General features: G+C 45.3%; 1 protein-coding gene across 1 annotated transcript in view; it reads left to right on the top strand.

The window, feature by feature from the left end:
- Positions 1-266: 266 nt before the first annotated feature.
- LOC308304308 (rho guanine nucleotide exchange factor TIAM1-like) overlaps positions 267-14,190 on the top strand; it is a gene marked incomplete at its 5' end in the record, with an annotated part of 73,414 nt that continues 59,490 nt past the window's right edge. Inside the window, 8 exons of the mRNA XM_080748886.1 lie at positions 267-718; positions 1,348-1,586; positions 2,434-2,735; positions 6,398-6,706; positions 7,177-7,411; positions 9,055-9,227; positions 11,087-11,311; positions 13,413-13,598. Of these exons, the coding sequence (XP_080605012.1) occupies positions 267-718; positions 1,348-1,586; positions 2,434-2,735; positions 6,398-6,706; positions 7,177-7,411; positions 9,055-9,227; positions 11,087-11,311; positions 13,413-13,598 (2,121 nt within the window). The remainder of the gene's footprint in view (positions 719-1,347; positions 1,587-2,433; positions 2,736-6,397; positions 6,707-7,176; positions 7,412-9,054; positions 9,228-11,086; positions 11,312-13,412; positions 13,599-14,190) is intronic.

Consider the following 14,190-nt stretch of genomic DNA (forward strand, 5'->3'; position numbering starts at 1 on the left):
CACTGTGGTTCCCCTGACACATCACTGTGACATCACATGTGACATCAGGACTTCATATGGGAATGCCCATATATGGAGGAAGACAGCCCATGTTTGGGGTCTCACAGCATATCTCCATATACAGTACAATATCTCCATATATGGGTACCAGGGGTCTCCATATATGGGTAACTGGTCCGATATACATCACTGGCTACATCAGTGTTTAAGTGGTTTTTAGAAAATGTTTTTCTTTTTGTGACTCTCCCACAATCCTCAGCTGAACCATGGGAAACGTGGAAACGAGTCAGAATGGCGACAGCGGTTTCCACGGCAACGTGACGGCGGGCCACCTCTCGCGGAAGCACACGTCTCGCTCGCTGCGCCTCTCCGGCACCAAGCAGCAGGTCACCCGGCGCTCCCAGAACACCACGTCGGCGGCAGCGGCGGCGGCGAAACAAGAGCACCGGAACTCGGAGGCCTCGACGCGCTCCTCCAGCACGCCCAGCATCCCGCAGTCCCTGGCCGAGAGCGGCCTGGAGCCCTTTGACCCGGCCGACGCGCTGGCCGCCGAGTTCGGGGCCAACCCCCACTGGACGCAGCGCGTCGCCATGACGCTGAGGCCCGAGTCCTTCCAGCACGATGACGACGACGAGGCCCTGGCCACGCCCACCCCGGAGACGTCCGAGGCGGACACGCTCACGCGGAGCAGTGTCGTGGAGGACTCTTCGGGGGAGGGGTAGGCCTTGTCACAATTATTACATAATCGCCCTATAGCAATTATCTGAGATAATTAGCCAGTAGCTATGCCCCTCCCAAAAAGCTTTTGTCCAATGCTAGCTTAGAATAACGTCCTGCTTGCCAAGGTTTGCCTTGGCAACAAAAGCTTTTAGGGGAGGGGCATAGCTACTGGCTAATTGCAATTACTTTTTGCATAATTGTGGGATAAATGGGCATAAATATCTGCCCAACTGGCACTCCAACATTACTCTGAGACTCCTACATTCAATCCCTCAGATACTGTGCACACCCCTGTGAACAGCTGCACACCCACCGGGCACAGGACTAGTTTTAAGTAATATCAGAAATAACGTATATTTTCACTTTTTAAAAACATATTGTTTATATTGATTGATATCGCCCATTCTCAGAAATCTCTTTATATATGAAGTTTTTTGCCATATCTGCTCTGCAATCTGCAATATTTGTACACAAAGCCTAAAAACCCACCCAACAGAAATGTCATTCCCATTTATGTTTCGTCCGATGTTCAGCGGCAAAAACATTAACAATGAAATCGTCAATCGCAATCATTTGTATGACAATTTAACGTCAACTAAAAATGTGATGATCTGGTGACAGCCCTAGGGAAGGGGACAGAGAGGAGGTCAGGTACCTGCAGCGCGTCACCGAGGGGCCCCGCGAGGGCGGCAGCTTCAAGAAGAAGAGGTCCAAGTCAGCGGACATGTGGAGGGAAGACAGCCTGGAGTTCTCCCTGTCCGACATGAGCCAGGAGCACATGACCAGCACAGAGGAGATGATAGACGGAGGGGAGGAGGAGGAAGAGGAGGAAGAGGAGGAGTTTGGGTGCCCGCGAGGCACAGCAGGTGAGGCCTGGTGACGACACACACAGTAGTCAGACAGACAGGAAAGGAAATGTGCAAACAAGTGTGTGTGTGCACACACACAACATACAGTTAGTTGCACAAATATATCCAACCTATGTTTAACCAGTAAAAACTTTGAGACCTGAGTCTCTTATACAATAGTGCAGTGTTTCTCAAATGGGGGTGCGTGTACCCCTAGGGGTACGTAGAGGTACTACAGGGTGTACTTGAGAGTACATGGAAAATGGAAACATTTATTTTACTGTTATGTATAATGATAAAACATTGACAAAAAAACTGGACTTTTGATGTCAGTATTTTCTAGTCAAAATGAATGTTGTCGATTAAAGAGGGTACTTGGATTAAGCAATCAGGAAAAAGGGGGTACTGAAGCCCCAAAAGTTTGAGAACCACTGCAATAGTGAATTGGCCAAGAGGCAGATAAGTTACACAATCTCACAAAAAAACTGAACACAGAGCACAGCCATACAAAACAGGCTGGAACTACTGGAATTACACCCCTAGCTTAGGGGTAACATTTAATACATCGATGGCAATAAACAAAGGGGGGGCTACACCTTTGCAGGAACTGTAACTAAGTATCTTTCATTAAAACTTCTTAGTGAAATTAAGGCCAAACCACAACTATTCGCAACTCCTTGCAACAAAACTGTTTTAAGGGCAGTCCACAACAATGCAACTGCCTTTGGGGATAATGGTTGCGAGTAGTTGCGTGTTGCAAAGAGTTGCAAGAAGTTGCATTGGCGTGGACTGGCCTTAAGGTACATAAATGTACAAATGCACACACAAAACACCCATATCTGTTTGCTGTGTGTGTGTGTGTCAGGCTCTGCAGAGAGGGCCTCCTCCCTGGACCATCTGTGCAGCCAGCAGAAGACCCCCGTCCTGAGAGGCCAGAGGAGCCGCTGTGCCAAGAACCGCCGGAACGCGGGAGTCGCGGTCGACATGGACGGACAGGAAGAGGAGGCCGATCTGATGTCCCCCTCTGAGGAGGACGGCGGCGGAATGTACGGAGCCTTCACCCTGCCCTGCAGGCGCTCTCACTGCCTGTCGGAGGGCCTGGCCGGCCTGGGGATCCCCGCTGCACCCTGCCCAGGCTTCCAGGGCCGCCGGGCCCAAACCACTCAGGTAACGAGAAGGCTCAACTCCTTGCCTGCACGGATATGTGACTCTGAGAGGGTAGAAAATGTGTCCGTTTGGTTACACGTTTTACGCTCTCAGAGTTACAGATGGATAATGAGTTTACTGTGTGGATGGGTGGTATGCCGGTGTGAGACTGGTTCAAAGAGATATGTTGTGCACGTCCAGTTGTCGCTGGTGCAGGACAGGATAAGTAACAGTATAGAGAGGAGAAAAAAGGTTTACTGTGCAAAATGTGTCACGAGTAGTACACCACAGATACAACATTTTGTCTGTTTGGCCGAAACGTTGTAACTGTGATGTGCTTGTATCACATTTTGCACAGTAAAAATAAATACATGTCTGAACTACAAACTGTTGTTTGGATTATCCTTTTTATACTGGTTCTGAGACTGCAACACACACCTCTGCTTCTTCCTTATCGTCACTGTCGGGCAGAAACCTTGTATCTCCAAGTTAAAAATTTGTAATGTGTAATTCGTGATGCGAGGCGTTGTTGTAGATTGTGTGCGTTGTCGTAGATCGTCTATTTTCACTGGTTTAAATCATTTTTAAAATAACAAAAAAGGGAAGGTTTTGGATATACAAGGTTTCCACCCAACAACAACATATATTAGTTTGTCTTAGTGGCTCATGTACATACTGTAAGGGCAGGAGCACCCTCACATGCACATGCACATGCACATGCACATGCACATGCACACGCACACGCACAATGCACATCCGCAGAGCCTGGAAAAATAGAGTTCTTTGTTTGGGAGTGGAGTGCGTGAAGTTGAGGGAGTTCATTGACATGACAGAGGACACCAGTCACCCGAGCAATTAACGTCTGGTCGACGACCAGGGATGCTTCCTGTGTGTGTGTTCAGAAAGCACAAAGAGGAAATGCTCACACGGCTTGTGCACCCTTGTGTGTTGACTATTTAGATAGATGCTGTTTATATTATTGCGACCGAAGGTCGCAGTTTACCATGAGAAATGTCACAGCTCGTCTGCTTGTAGACATGAAGCTGTATTTGTACACCTTTTTACAGTCTATGGGTTGACATCACAGGTGATATCACAGGTGAGGTGACAACATGGCTGGTTCAGATTGGGATCTCCATGTATGGGCATAAAATATATTGTATGTTGTGATGTCATGGGGACCACTCTAATAGAATCCCTTTTATGCCCATATATGGAGATCCCTGATGTCATCAATAACACATCTGGTGCCAACCCCGAGTTTCCCGAGTTTATATTGATACCAACGCTGTGCCAACCCCGAGTTTCCCGAGTTTGGGCCGTTTTTGAGAAGAAAAAAAAAAAAAAAAAAAAAAAATCAATTTTTTTTTTTCAAATATTTTTTTTGGACCTCCAGAAATGTATTAGGCATGATTGCGATCGCGAAATTGCATGTTTTAACCCCCATACCAACCCATTCTTTCAAACATGGCAGCCATGTTTGTTTACATCTGAAGAAAACATAATGGCCCATAAATCATGAATGCCTGAACGGATTTCCAAGCGGATTTTTTTGTTTGAAAGCTGTGAACAGCATCTACACACGTGGTGCATCATCTAGGCATGGGCGTGCACTTTTTACACAATTGCACAATTACATGGAAGTCTATGGTAACCATGGCAACGCGAGACATTGAAGAGAAAAAATCATTGCAACATAAGTGTTAAGCCCAGGACTTCATATGGGAATGCCCATATATGGAGGAAGACAGCCCATATTTATATGGCTGGTTCAGACAGGGATCTCCATAGTATGGGCAATTGGGCATAAAAGGGATGTACTATATACAGTACATGGATCTCCATATATGGGTACCAGGGGTCTCCATATGGGTAACTGGTCTAATATACATCACTGGGACATGAGATAAGCCCCACTTTTATTCAGGAACCAAACTATGGAATCAAGATTTGTCTTTTTCTTTTTTTCTTTTTTTTTGAGCGGTGCTAACGGCCTCCTACATCTGGCTTTGTGTGTATGTATGTACGTACAGTATGTCCCACACTTGGCACATTGGCCAAGCTTCGCGGGACATTAATCATAAAAAGCACCGCTCACTTAACACTGGGTGTGGTTTTTATTGCATTTATTTAGGATAATAAATAATAACTGAAACTCATTTCCCAGAAGCCCTTCAAACCTTGATAAGAAGAACACGAGTGCTCATTATAAATTCATCTGACTGGGGCGGGGGTGGGGGGTCGGGGTATAGTCAGACCTGATATAAATAGAACAGTGGTTCTCAAGCTTGGGTCCAGGGTCCCCCATGGGTCTGATTTCCTTGTGTTTTTTTAAATAATTTAATGCCCTAGTTCACCCTAGAACAGAGGTTGGCAACCTTTTTGAAATGCAGTGCCATGTATTTATTTTCTAGATAGTCAGTGTGCCATGTCAACATACATTTTAATGACATGCCATCAAAATTCTGACATATTTTGATTGTCAGGACGTTGTTATATCGATCATTAATAGACTCCCTCCCCAGTCAAAGTTCAGAATTTTAATGGATGTAGAATTATGTGCAGGATGTAATTTGTTGCAAATTAGGTGACTTAATTTAATTGACCACGTTTAAAACAATATTTGGTTTTAAAATATGAATCCTCTCTTTCACACTTCTGCCAGTGTGCCAGTGATCACCCTCCCCTGTGCCAATGTTGGCACCCGTGCCTAAGGTTGCCTACCCCTGCCCTCGAACAATGTCGCAATTGTTGTTGAAAGTTTGTGAATGTAAAAGTGGTTAACATATTATTGAAACAGCAGTTGGGTCATTGACGGGGTTTCCAGGGTTTCCCCATTAAAATGTGTTAATATAGCAACAATATAAAAAATCTGTTTAACCATGGTATTAAAAAAAATTAAGTCTTTGAACAACTCAAATCTTGTATGGGGGGGTCCCTGCCACAAAATCTTCTTAGATGGGGGTCCACGGCCAAATTCCTACCAATTCTGGAGTCCTTGCATGTTAAAATGTTTGCGAACCACTGAAGTAAACATCAGAATACCAGTATACTCCAGCTCCAGAAGCATGGAGAGACGCAGCGTGCATGCAGGAGGAGAGGTGCTGAGAACACTCTTTCCTTTAAACAGAAAACACTCGCTTTACCCATGAAATGTTTTGGTTGTTAATGGAGAGTGAGCGTTTCCATAATCCTTTTATTGGTCTAGATACCGCTAATCCAAGTGTGGTTTGTGCATACAAACAGACACACACAAACACACACGTACCCGCGCACACACACGCACGCACACACGCACGCACGCACGCACGCACGCACGACACACACACACACACACACACACACACACACACACACACACACGCGCGCACACTCCAAATGCTGATCTAACCTCCAGTATAATGTGAGCTGTCAGAAGGATTTTTTCTAATCAGACAGAAGAGGCTTTTTTTCCCCCTTTCTTGCTGCAGTATTGCAGGACTGGCAGACTTCATCCGTTTATAGAGGCTGCTTCTCACTCTGTATTCATTCTGCCTTCTGTGTGTGTGTGTGTGTGTGTGTGTGTGTGTGTGTGTGTGTGTGTGTGTGTGTGCGTGTGTGCGTGCGTGCGTGCGTGCGTGCGTGCGTGCGTGCGTGCGTGCGTGCGTGCGTGTGTGTGTGCGTGCGTGTGTGTGTGTCTCTAGGACATCTCGGGCGTCTTGGGCGAGGGCAGCGAGTACGGCGACAGCGGCATCGATGGCGTCACAGCGGAGATGGACGGAGAGGCGGAGCTTCTGGGCTCGCGGCGCTGCAAGGCCATGTCGGCATCGTTCTCCGTCTACTCGGCGGCGGACAGCAGCATCTTCAACGGCAGCGACAGCGGGAGCAGCAGCGGGGGAGGAGGCGGGGATGGGAGCGGAGGGTCCGGGCGAAGAGGGAGAGGAGGGGCGGGGGAGGGAGGAAGAGGAGGCGTGTACGAGAACTTCCGGAAGGAACTGGACAATCAACCCTGGGTTAGTGCTCATATGTGTGTGTGTGTGTGTGTGTGTGTGTGTGTGTGTGTGTGTGTGTGTGTGTGTGTGTGTGTGTGTGTGTGTGTGTGTGTGTGTGTGTGTGTGTGTGTGTGTGTGCGTGCGTGCGTGCGTGCGTGCGTGTGTGCGCTCGTGTGATGTTATTAGAAAGCACACGACAAATCAGTGGCTCTCACCCCAAATGATTTGGCCCACGGAAGAAACATATCTTTCACACTATTTCAAGATTTTTTTCCAATAGCAGATCTTCCAGTGCACAACACGGCACATTGTGATGCGAGCTTGTGGATTGGCTGGCTTTAAATAGCGATATACTGTATATAGTACAGTAGTTAAACTGATTTTGATGCTATGTAAACATTTTGCTGGGGACCACCTGGACCACTGGGGGTCCCCGGAACCCACTTTATTTACAACCAAACTGAACGTTCCCCTCTCTCTTCTCTTTTCAGAGGCGTGGGGGGCGGGACTGCATCGAGGAAGCGGGGTCTGCTGTGAGTGACGAGCAGAGCAGCGGCACCCTGAGCACCGCCTATCCGTCGGACACCCTGATTGGCTGCACCCAGGGCGGCACGGTCAGGAAGGCGGGAGCTCTGGCCGTGAAGAACTTCCTGGTTCACAAGAAGAACAAGAAGGTGGAGCCTGCCACCAGGCGCAAATGGAAACACTACTGGGTCTCTCTGAAAGGTGACACATACATAAACACAATGTATCATTTCTTAAATGCAGGGGTCGTCATGAATATGTCCATCCGTGGCAAAGACTATATAGGCCTTGTCCGTGGTACATTTTTGAATTTCAGTTTTTACACACAATTAATAAAAATGTATTTTGATCATAATACCCAATTAAATGACTGAATATCAGTCTCTATTCAGAATATATTTGACACTGTTTTGCTATGACTCTATGGCACATTAGGAGACCACTAGTACTAGGTTCTCAAACGTTTTATTTGCAAGGACCCCCCAGTGTACAACTGTTACCAAATGGACCCGTAGGGCTAAACAGACCTGTTATGGTAATTCAGGGCTATCTCTTTATGTGTTTGTATGTCGGTCTGTGTCTTTTTTATTTAATTTTTTCTGTTAAGTAGGCCTATAGCTAGTTGTGCTATCCATAATGATGGAGGAAATGGCTATGAATAAGCATAACATCTCTGCTGGAAGATGTACTCACTGCGGTGATTAAACCGCATACATTATCTCGACTTTGATCTCGGTCACGCACCGCATGACCCTTCAGCTGTGACATCCTGCACACCTGTTTCTGTAGACCCCAGACTCTATTATAATCACATCAAGCCTGTGCCCTTGACTCAGCCCCTCCCTCACCGCCACCCTCTCTCACCCTCATCTATTCGGCTTTATGTTTCCTCCTGGCGCGATTCATCACAATCTAATATTGCGGCGGTGCCCGCATCTAATGCGATCTCACCCACTTGAAACGCGTGGAAAACAAAACAGCATCTCCGCTGGCATTCCTTGCTCTGTCTGCCGTTCCTCTTTCTTCTCATTCTTCAAACGCATAATCACATCAGTCCCGTAGAGTTCCTCCAGACCCTATGCTGGTTGTTAGGGGTGAGGATGAAGTGCACAAGACTGCCATATTTCTCACCCACCGTGACAATGAAAACAACACAGTCATTTGGTTTGGACTTTATTCTGTGTGAGGCATTGTGCTTTACACCGTTTTGTTGGTTTGAGCCAATGTGTGTTTTTTTTTTTTTTTTACTTAGCCTGGTCAGTTAACAGCTACATTCTCCATTCCAATGTTGAGTGAGAAATGGCAAGATGTGGTCTAATAACGTTGTGTCTCCAATGTGGATCTTGGACTTCATATGGCCACATTGGCCAGTCTGCGATGTCTGTCACTCTGTCATGTGTGTATGACTTGTGTGTATGGCAATGTTTCAGCCCGATCCGACTGCCATTCATTTACATATACCGGTATATAAAATAAAATGTTGATGTTTCAGTAAAAAGTAGAAATTTGGTGTAATTTGGTCCAGCAATTTGCAAGATTAGCCCTTTACAGACACACAGACAGACAGACAGACAGACAGACAGACAGACAGACAGACAGACAGACAGACAGACAGTCTGTAGATGTCTTGCCTTTTACAGAGCCACACAAAAAAAAATAACGGGGAAGAGGTGTATTATAAGGGAATCATTTCACACACTCGCATACACCTTGTAAATTCATTTAGTCTTTTAAAACACAAGTCTAATCTGAAATTGATGCTATTTTCACACCTCTCCCTGTTTTATTCCCGTCTCTCTCCTCTCCTCTCCTCCCTCCTCCCTTCTTTTCTAATTTGTCTCCAGGTTGCACTCTGTTCCTCTACGAGACAGACGGTCGATCAGGCATTGACCATAACAGCGTTCCCAAGCACGCAGTGTGGGCAGAAAATAGCATCGTACAGGCTGTCCCGGAACATCCTAAGAAGGACTTTGTTTTCTGTCTCAGCAACTCTGTGGGGGATGCTTTCCTCTTCCAGGTGAGACAGAGACAGAGAGAGAGGGAGAGGGAGAGAGAGAATGAGTGAGAGATAGAGAGAGAGAGAGAGACAGTGAAGAGAGAGAGAACTACAGACCTGTCTGTGTGTGTGTGTCTGCATCCTTTCTCGCATGTACGGTATGCGTAGATGTACACATGCTCACACACATACGTGTGTGTGTGTGTGTGAGAGAGAGAGAGAGCAATAAAGTGGTTATTTGCGCACATGACATTCTACTGTGTGTGCTAGATAAGCTAGTGATGTGTCAGTGTGTTTATTTCAATGTGTGACATGTTTAAAGGGCACGCTGTCACAGTATGACAGTGATCTGGCACACTTACCACTGCTACATGCGACCGCGTCTCCATTTGTATTCATGGCAGCTGTCCTGGGTGGCATTCAATCAATGAATGGGAAGATGAATGATGATAAAAGGATGATGGGATTGTATTTAGGTCCCTCTCAGAAAGGTTAATGATAACTCTCACTCTGCCATTGTTTGGCTGTCGTTCGGCGTGTCTCAATTTCTTTGTGACGGAATAATGCCAAGCAAGACGCTGGTACTTACGGATGAGAGAGCCATTTACAGAGGCAGATGACTGCACAGCCGTAAAAAGTACTCACATTTTATGCTTAAGTAAAAGTATCAATACAGCAACGTAGAAATACTCTGTTACAAGTAAAGGTCCAGAATTCAAATTGTACTTGAGTAAAAGTATGAAAGTATTGGCATCAAAATGTACGTAAAGTACCAAAAGTGAAAGTAATGTTTGAAAATAGCAGATCTACAAGCTCACAACGTGTCGCATCGTGACGCTATTTTCAAATAGCCAAGGGATAAAATAAGGCTTAAGTGGATAATGTATGTTTTTTTTTATGTTATCATTTATATCTGCAAAGTAACTAGTAACTAAAGTTTTCAAATAAATGTAGTGGAGTAAAAGTACGACATTTGGATCCGAGATGTCTTGGAGTAGAAGTAAAAGTATTGGAAATTGGAAATACTCAAGTAAAGTACAGGTACCTAAAAATTGTACTTAAGTATAGTACTTAAGTAAATGTACATAGCTACTTTACATGACTGCACAGCCCACACGTTGCTGCCCACGCCGGCCGGATGTGGGTTGATTTAGTCGTTTCTTGGCAACACAGAGGTTGATAGGCCTACTTATCAGAACGTCGAAGTCCTGTGGCTTTATTCTTTGGAATAACAGAGAGAGAAAGAGAAAGAGAGAGAGAGAGAGAGAGAGAGAGAGAGAGAGAGAGAGAGAGAGAGAGAGCTGTAATCCTGAAAGCCAAAGAGCATCTGTTTTCTCTGACTCATATTCACGGTGCTATTTTAAACACCTTCAACCTGGCCTCTCTATTTTGGGCATGTTTTGGGTATTTGGGGGAATAAAACTGAAAATAGCTGACTATAACTATATGTTATTGTATAGTCTTTGTGTTTTGGTTTGTAACGACCTACAGTATAGTATGTCATACATACTGTACCATAGACAAACAGACGATTTACAATTGAATTTAGTTATACAGGCACTCTAATCCAGAGCAATTTACTATAAGCTTGTATACAAAACAAACACTGTATGGATCTCAACTGATTTTACAAAGTCACCTGAATGTCTGAGAGTGAATTAGAAATAGAGAGTACTTGAGCATGGATTAGAACGCGTCACGCACACACGCGTGGGCACGCATGCACAGGCCACACACACACACACGCACGCACGCACGCACGCACGCACGCACGCACGCACACACACTCTGTGGCACGTAATTAAACACACAGGTAACGACCTCCACGCCCTTATTCCCTCTTCTCTGTCTCTCTCCAAACCCCTCGCCCCCTCCACCAGACGTCTGGCCAGACAGAGCTGGAGAACTGGATCACGGCCATCCACTCGGCGTGCGCCACGGCCCTCGCCCGGCAGCATCACCGCGAGGACACGGTGCGCTTCTTGCGCACGGAGATCCGCAAGCTGGAGCAGAAGATCGACATGGACGAGAAGATGAAGAAGATGGGAGACATGCAGCTGTCCACCGTCACTGACGCCAAGAAGAGGAAGACCATCCTGGAACAGGTGGGTGGGGGTCGGGTGGTCCCTGGGCTCATCCTGCCGCCTTGTTTGTTTTCATTTGTTTACTATGATCAATACCATGTTTCTGTTCATTTGTTTGCTAAAGCACTTTGGAGAACATTTCTTGATTCAGGAAGAATTTGGCGATTTATAAAACCGCTACCTATTTTTTTATTTGGGTTGTTTTCTACTTTTAGTTTTTGACTGTGCTAGAACTCCCATCTGCACATCAATTCAATATAGGTTTGATAGTACTAAAGGCCTACAGATCCTTCTAGAAAAATGTGAATATTGTGTAAAAGTATATTTTCATATATTCTAGATACATTGGACATTCAGTGAATTATTCCAAACCTTTTTTTGTTAAAACTTTGCATTTTTATGGCATACAGCTCACGAATATCAAAAGTCCATATTTCTAAATATTACAATATTACACAAGACCACTCAAAACAAGGATTTATAATAGAAATGTCAACCTTCTGAAGTCAGAGTTACTTGAAGTTCAGTGTGAAGTTTCTGAAGTCGGTTATGACTTGGGGTGCTATGGCATCTGCAATGCTTTTTCACACAATATTCAAAATTTTCAAGAAGGATCTGTACATGCATACCGGAAATCTAGGCCTGAAAGGGAGGGTTGGTCACTCCCTCTTCCTTGTCTAACATCACATGAACTATCCCCTACTATTAACCTTTAACCTCTAGAGTAACATAACTACAAGGGTGCGGTTGGATCACACATAAAGGTAATTAGAAATAACAGTATGTGATCTAATCTTGCTGTGCCTTTTTTCTCATTTAACTTAATTTTAGTTTACACATTTTCATTTTTGTTTGTTAAAGCGCTTTGTACCCTGCATTATTATTGTTATTTGTATAGAAACGCAAACACAAATCCAGCTTAAAGTCTCCTGCGTGTCTTGCATGCTGAAGTGTCTCCTTTGACCTTCAGATGATTTGAGTGCTAAACACCCTCGGGGATGGCTTCAGATGTTCAAACATACACTGATATGCAGTGCTGGGCGTTTGAACTGTCTCTAGCGCTCACAAGCTGAGATTAAATCTCTGCATCCTAAAGTACATCATTTTTACTGCATGCATCCACGGAGGCAACCGTTTCTCAGGGAGTGCCCGCATGCATGCGGAAAAGTCCCTAGATGTACCAAGCTGCTATGAATACTCTGGGTGTTAAATAGCACTTTTCTAGAGCAGTGGTTTGAGAGTCCTTGTCGCCAAAAAAACACATTAAACCTTACACAGAAAGACAGGTACAAAATTCCCCAATTAAATTGAAAAATGTTTTGACTAGGGTTTTATTATAATTATTGTTTACAGCTTATTTTGATGACTGATTGAGATCATTCAGTCTTAATGGTGTATTATAAAATACTAGAAACCTCTCTATCCGCACAGTTTGCATGTTCAGTCTTGCTATTATATTGCATTGCCGGCACTCATAGTTTATATACTGAAATATAGAAAAGAATCTGGTATCCAATGTGGAGCATTGGATGCAGAGAAAATGGAAAATGATTTGTGAAATATTTCTTTTTATATGCATGACATTTTATATTCAACTCCTTTAGTTCATTCGTGTGTGTTAGACTGCATGTGTCCTCCTACTTTGTGTATCATGCATGCATGTGATTGTGTTTCTGAGTTGTTGAGTAATAACTTCACAATACAACTCATCCCACGCCAACGCCCTCCTCAACAAAATAGAAAAGGGCACTCCTCGGAGCGCATATCTCCATCAGGCAGTGAAATCGCTTTTAGCTCTGTCTTTGTTTAGATTGCCTTCAATGTGTGATTCAAATTTGGGACAGATCGGACGCTGTATTCATTATTTTAGTGCCTTTCTTTTTGGGTAAAATCAGACCCTCAACGCCAACTTTGGAAGCCAATCATAGCCAAATGGAATATGAAATGTATGAATGATACATGTTCATAAAATGACTCCAGGCATAATGTGTGGCCTATGACAAGATGTGTCATGAACATTTTAACTGTTTGACGCATTGTTCAAAGAGTTACTGTTGTCTCTACCTACATTTCTCATTCTCACTCATCTCTGCTCTCTCTTTCGCCTCTACCTCTCTGACAGATCTTCCTGTGGGAGCAGAACTTGGAGCAGTTCCACATGGATCTGTTCCGCTGTCGCTGCTATCTGGCCAGTCTCCAGGGAGGGGAGCCCCCCAATCCCAAACGCCTGCTGGGCTTCGCCTCCCGTCCCACCAAGCTCTCCATGGGGCGACTGGGCATCTTCTCCGTGTCCTCCTTCCATGCACTGGTAATACGCATGCACGCACACACACATGCACACGCACACAAACACGTACACACACACTCACACTCTCAAACTTGACTAAGTATGTACGCTGGGTTTCACCTCACCACATTCAGATCATTCCCTTCATTCCCTTCGTTGTTTATCGGTGTCTAAGAGGAGGAAGGCGGCGTGCAAACAAATCATCCTGCCACTGCCTTCTCCAGTCCTTTCCCCTCCAACTCCACCCCTGTCTGGCTAAAGGCCCAGCCATGAGCTCAGCGCTCGCCGCACACCCACCAACCACTGCATTCCTTATGTCACCGTGCCGAGCCCTCAAAGAATGTACTGAATGGAGTATCGCGGGCGGCCAGGGTGATTTGTCATTGACATAACGTGCCACTTAACCACGCGGGACATGCATACCTGTGCGTGCACGCACACGCGTGTCTGTGTGCCGGATGTGTTGACACTGAGTGCCGTGCGCCAGCCAGGTGCGCTATGCATACAGTATAGCGTCGTTGTCGGGGTAGAAAACGTGTAATGTCCATCTCTTTTTTGTTGTATAGTCAAAATAGCAGATCTATACAAGCACACAACGCCTCGCGAGGCAAGG

This window comes from Nannobrachium achirus, assembly GCF_963921795.1.
Source record: "Nannobrachium achirus genome assembly, chromosome: 19".
NCBI classification, from domain to species: domain Eukaryota; kingdom Metazoa; phylum Chordata; class Actinopteri; order Myctophiformes; family Myctophidae; genus Nannobrachium; species Nannobrachium achirus.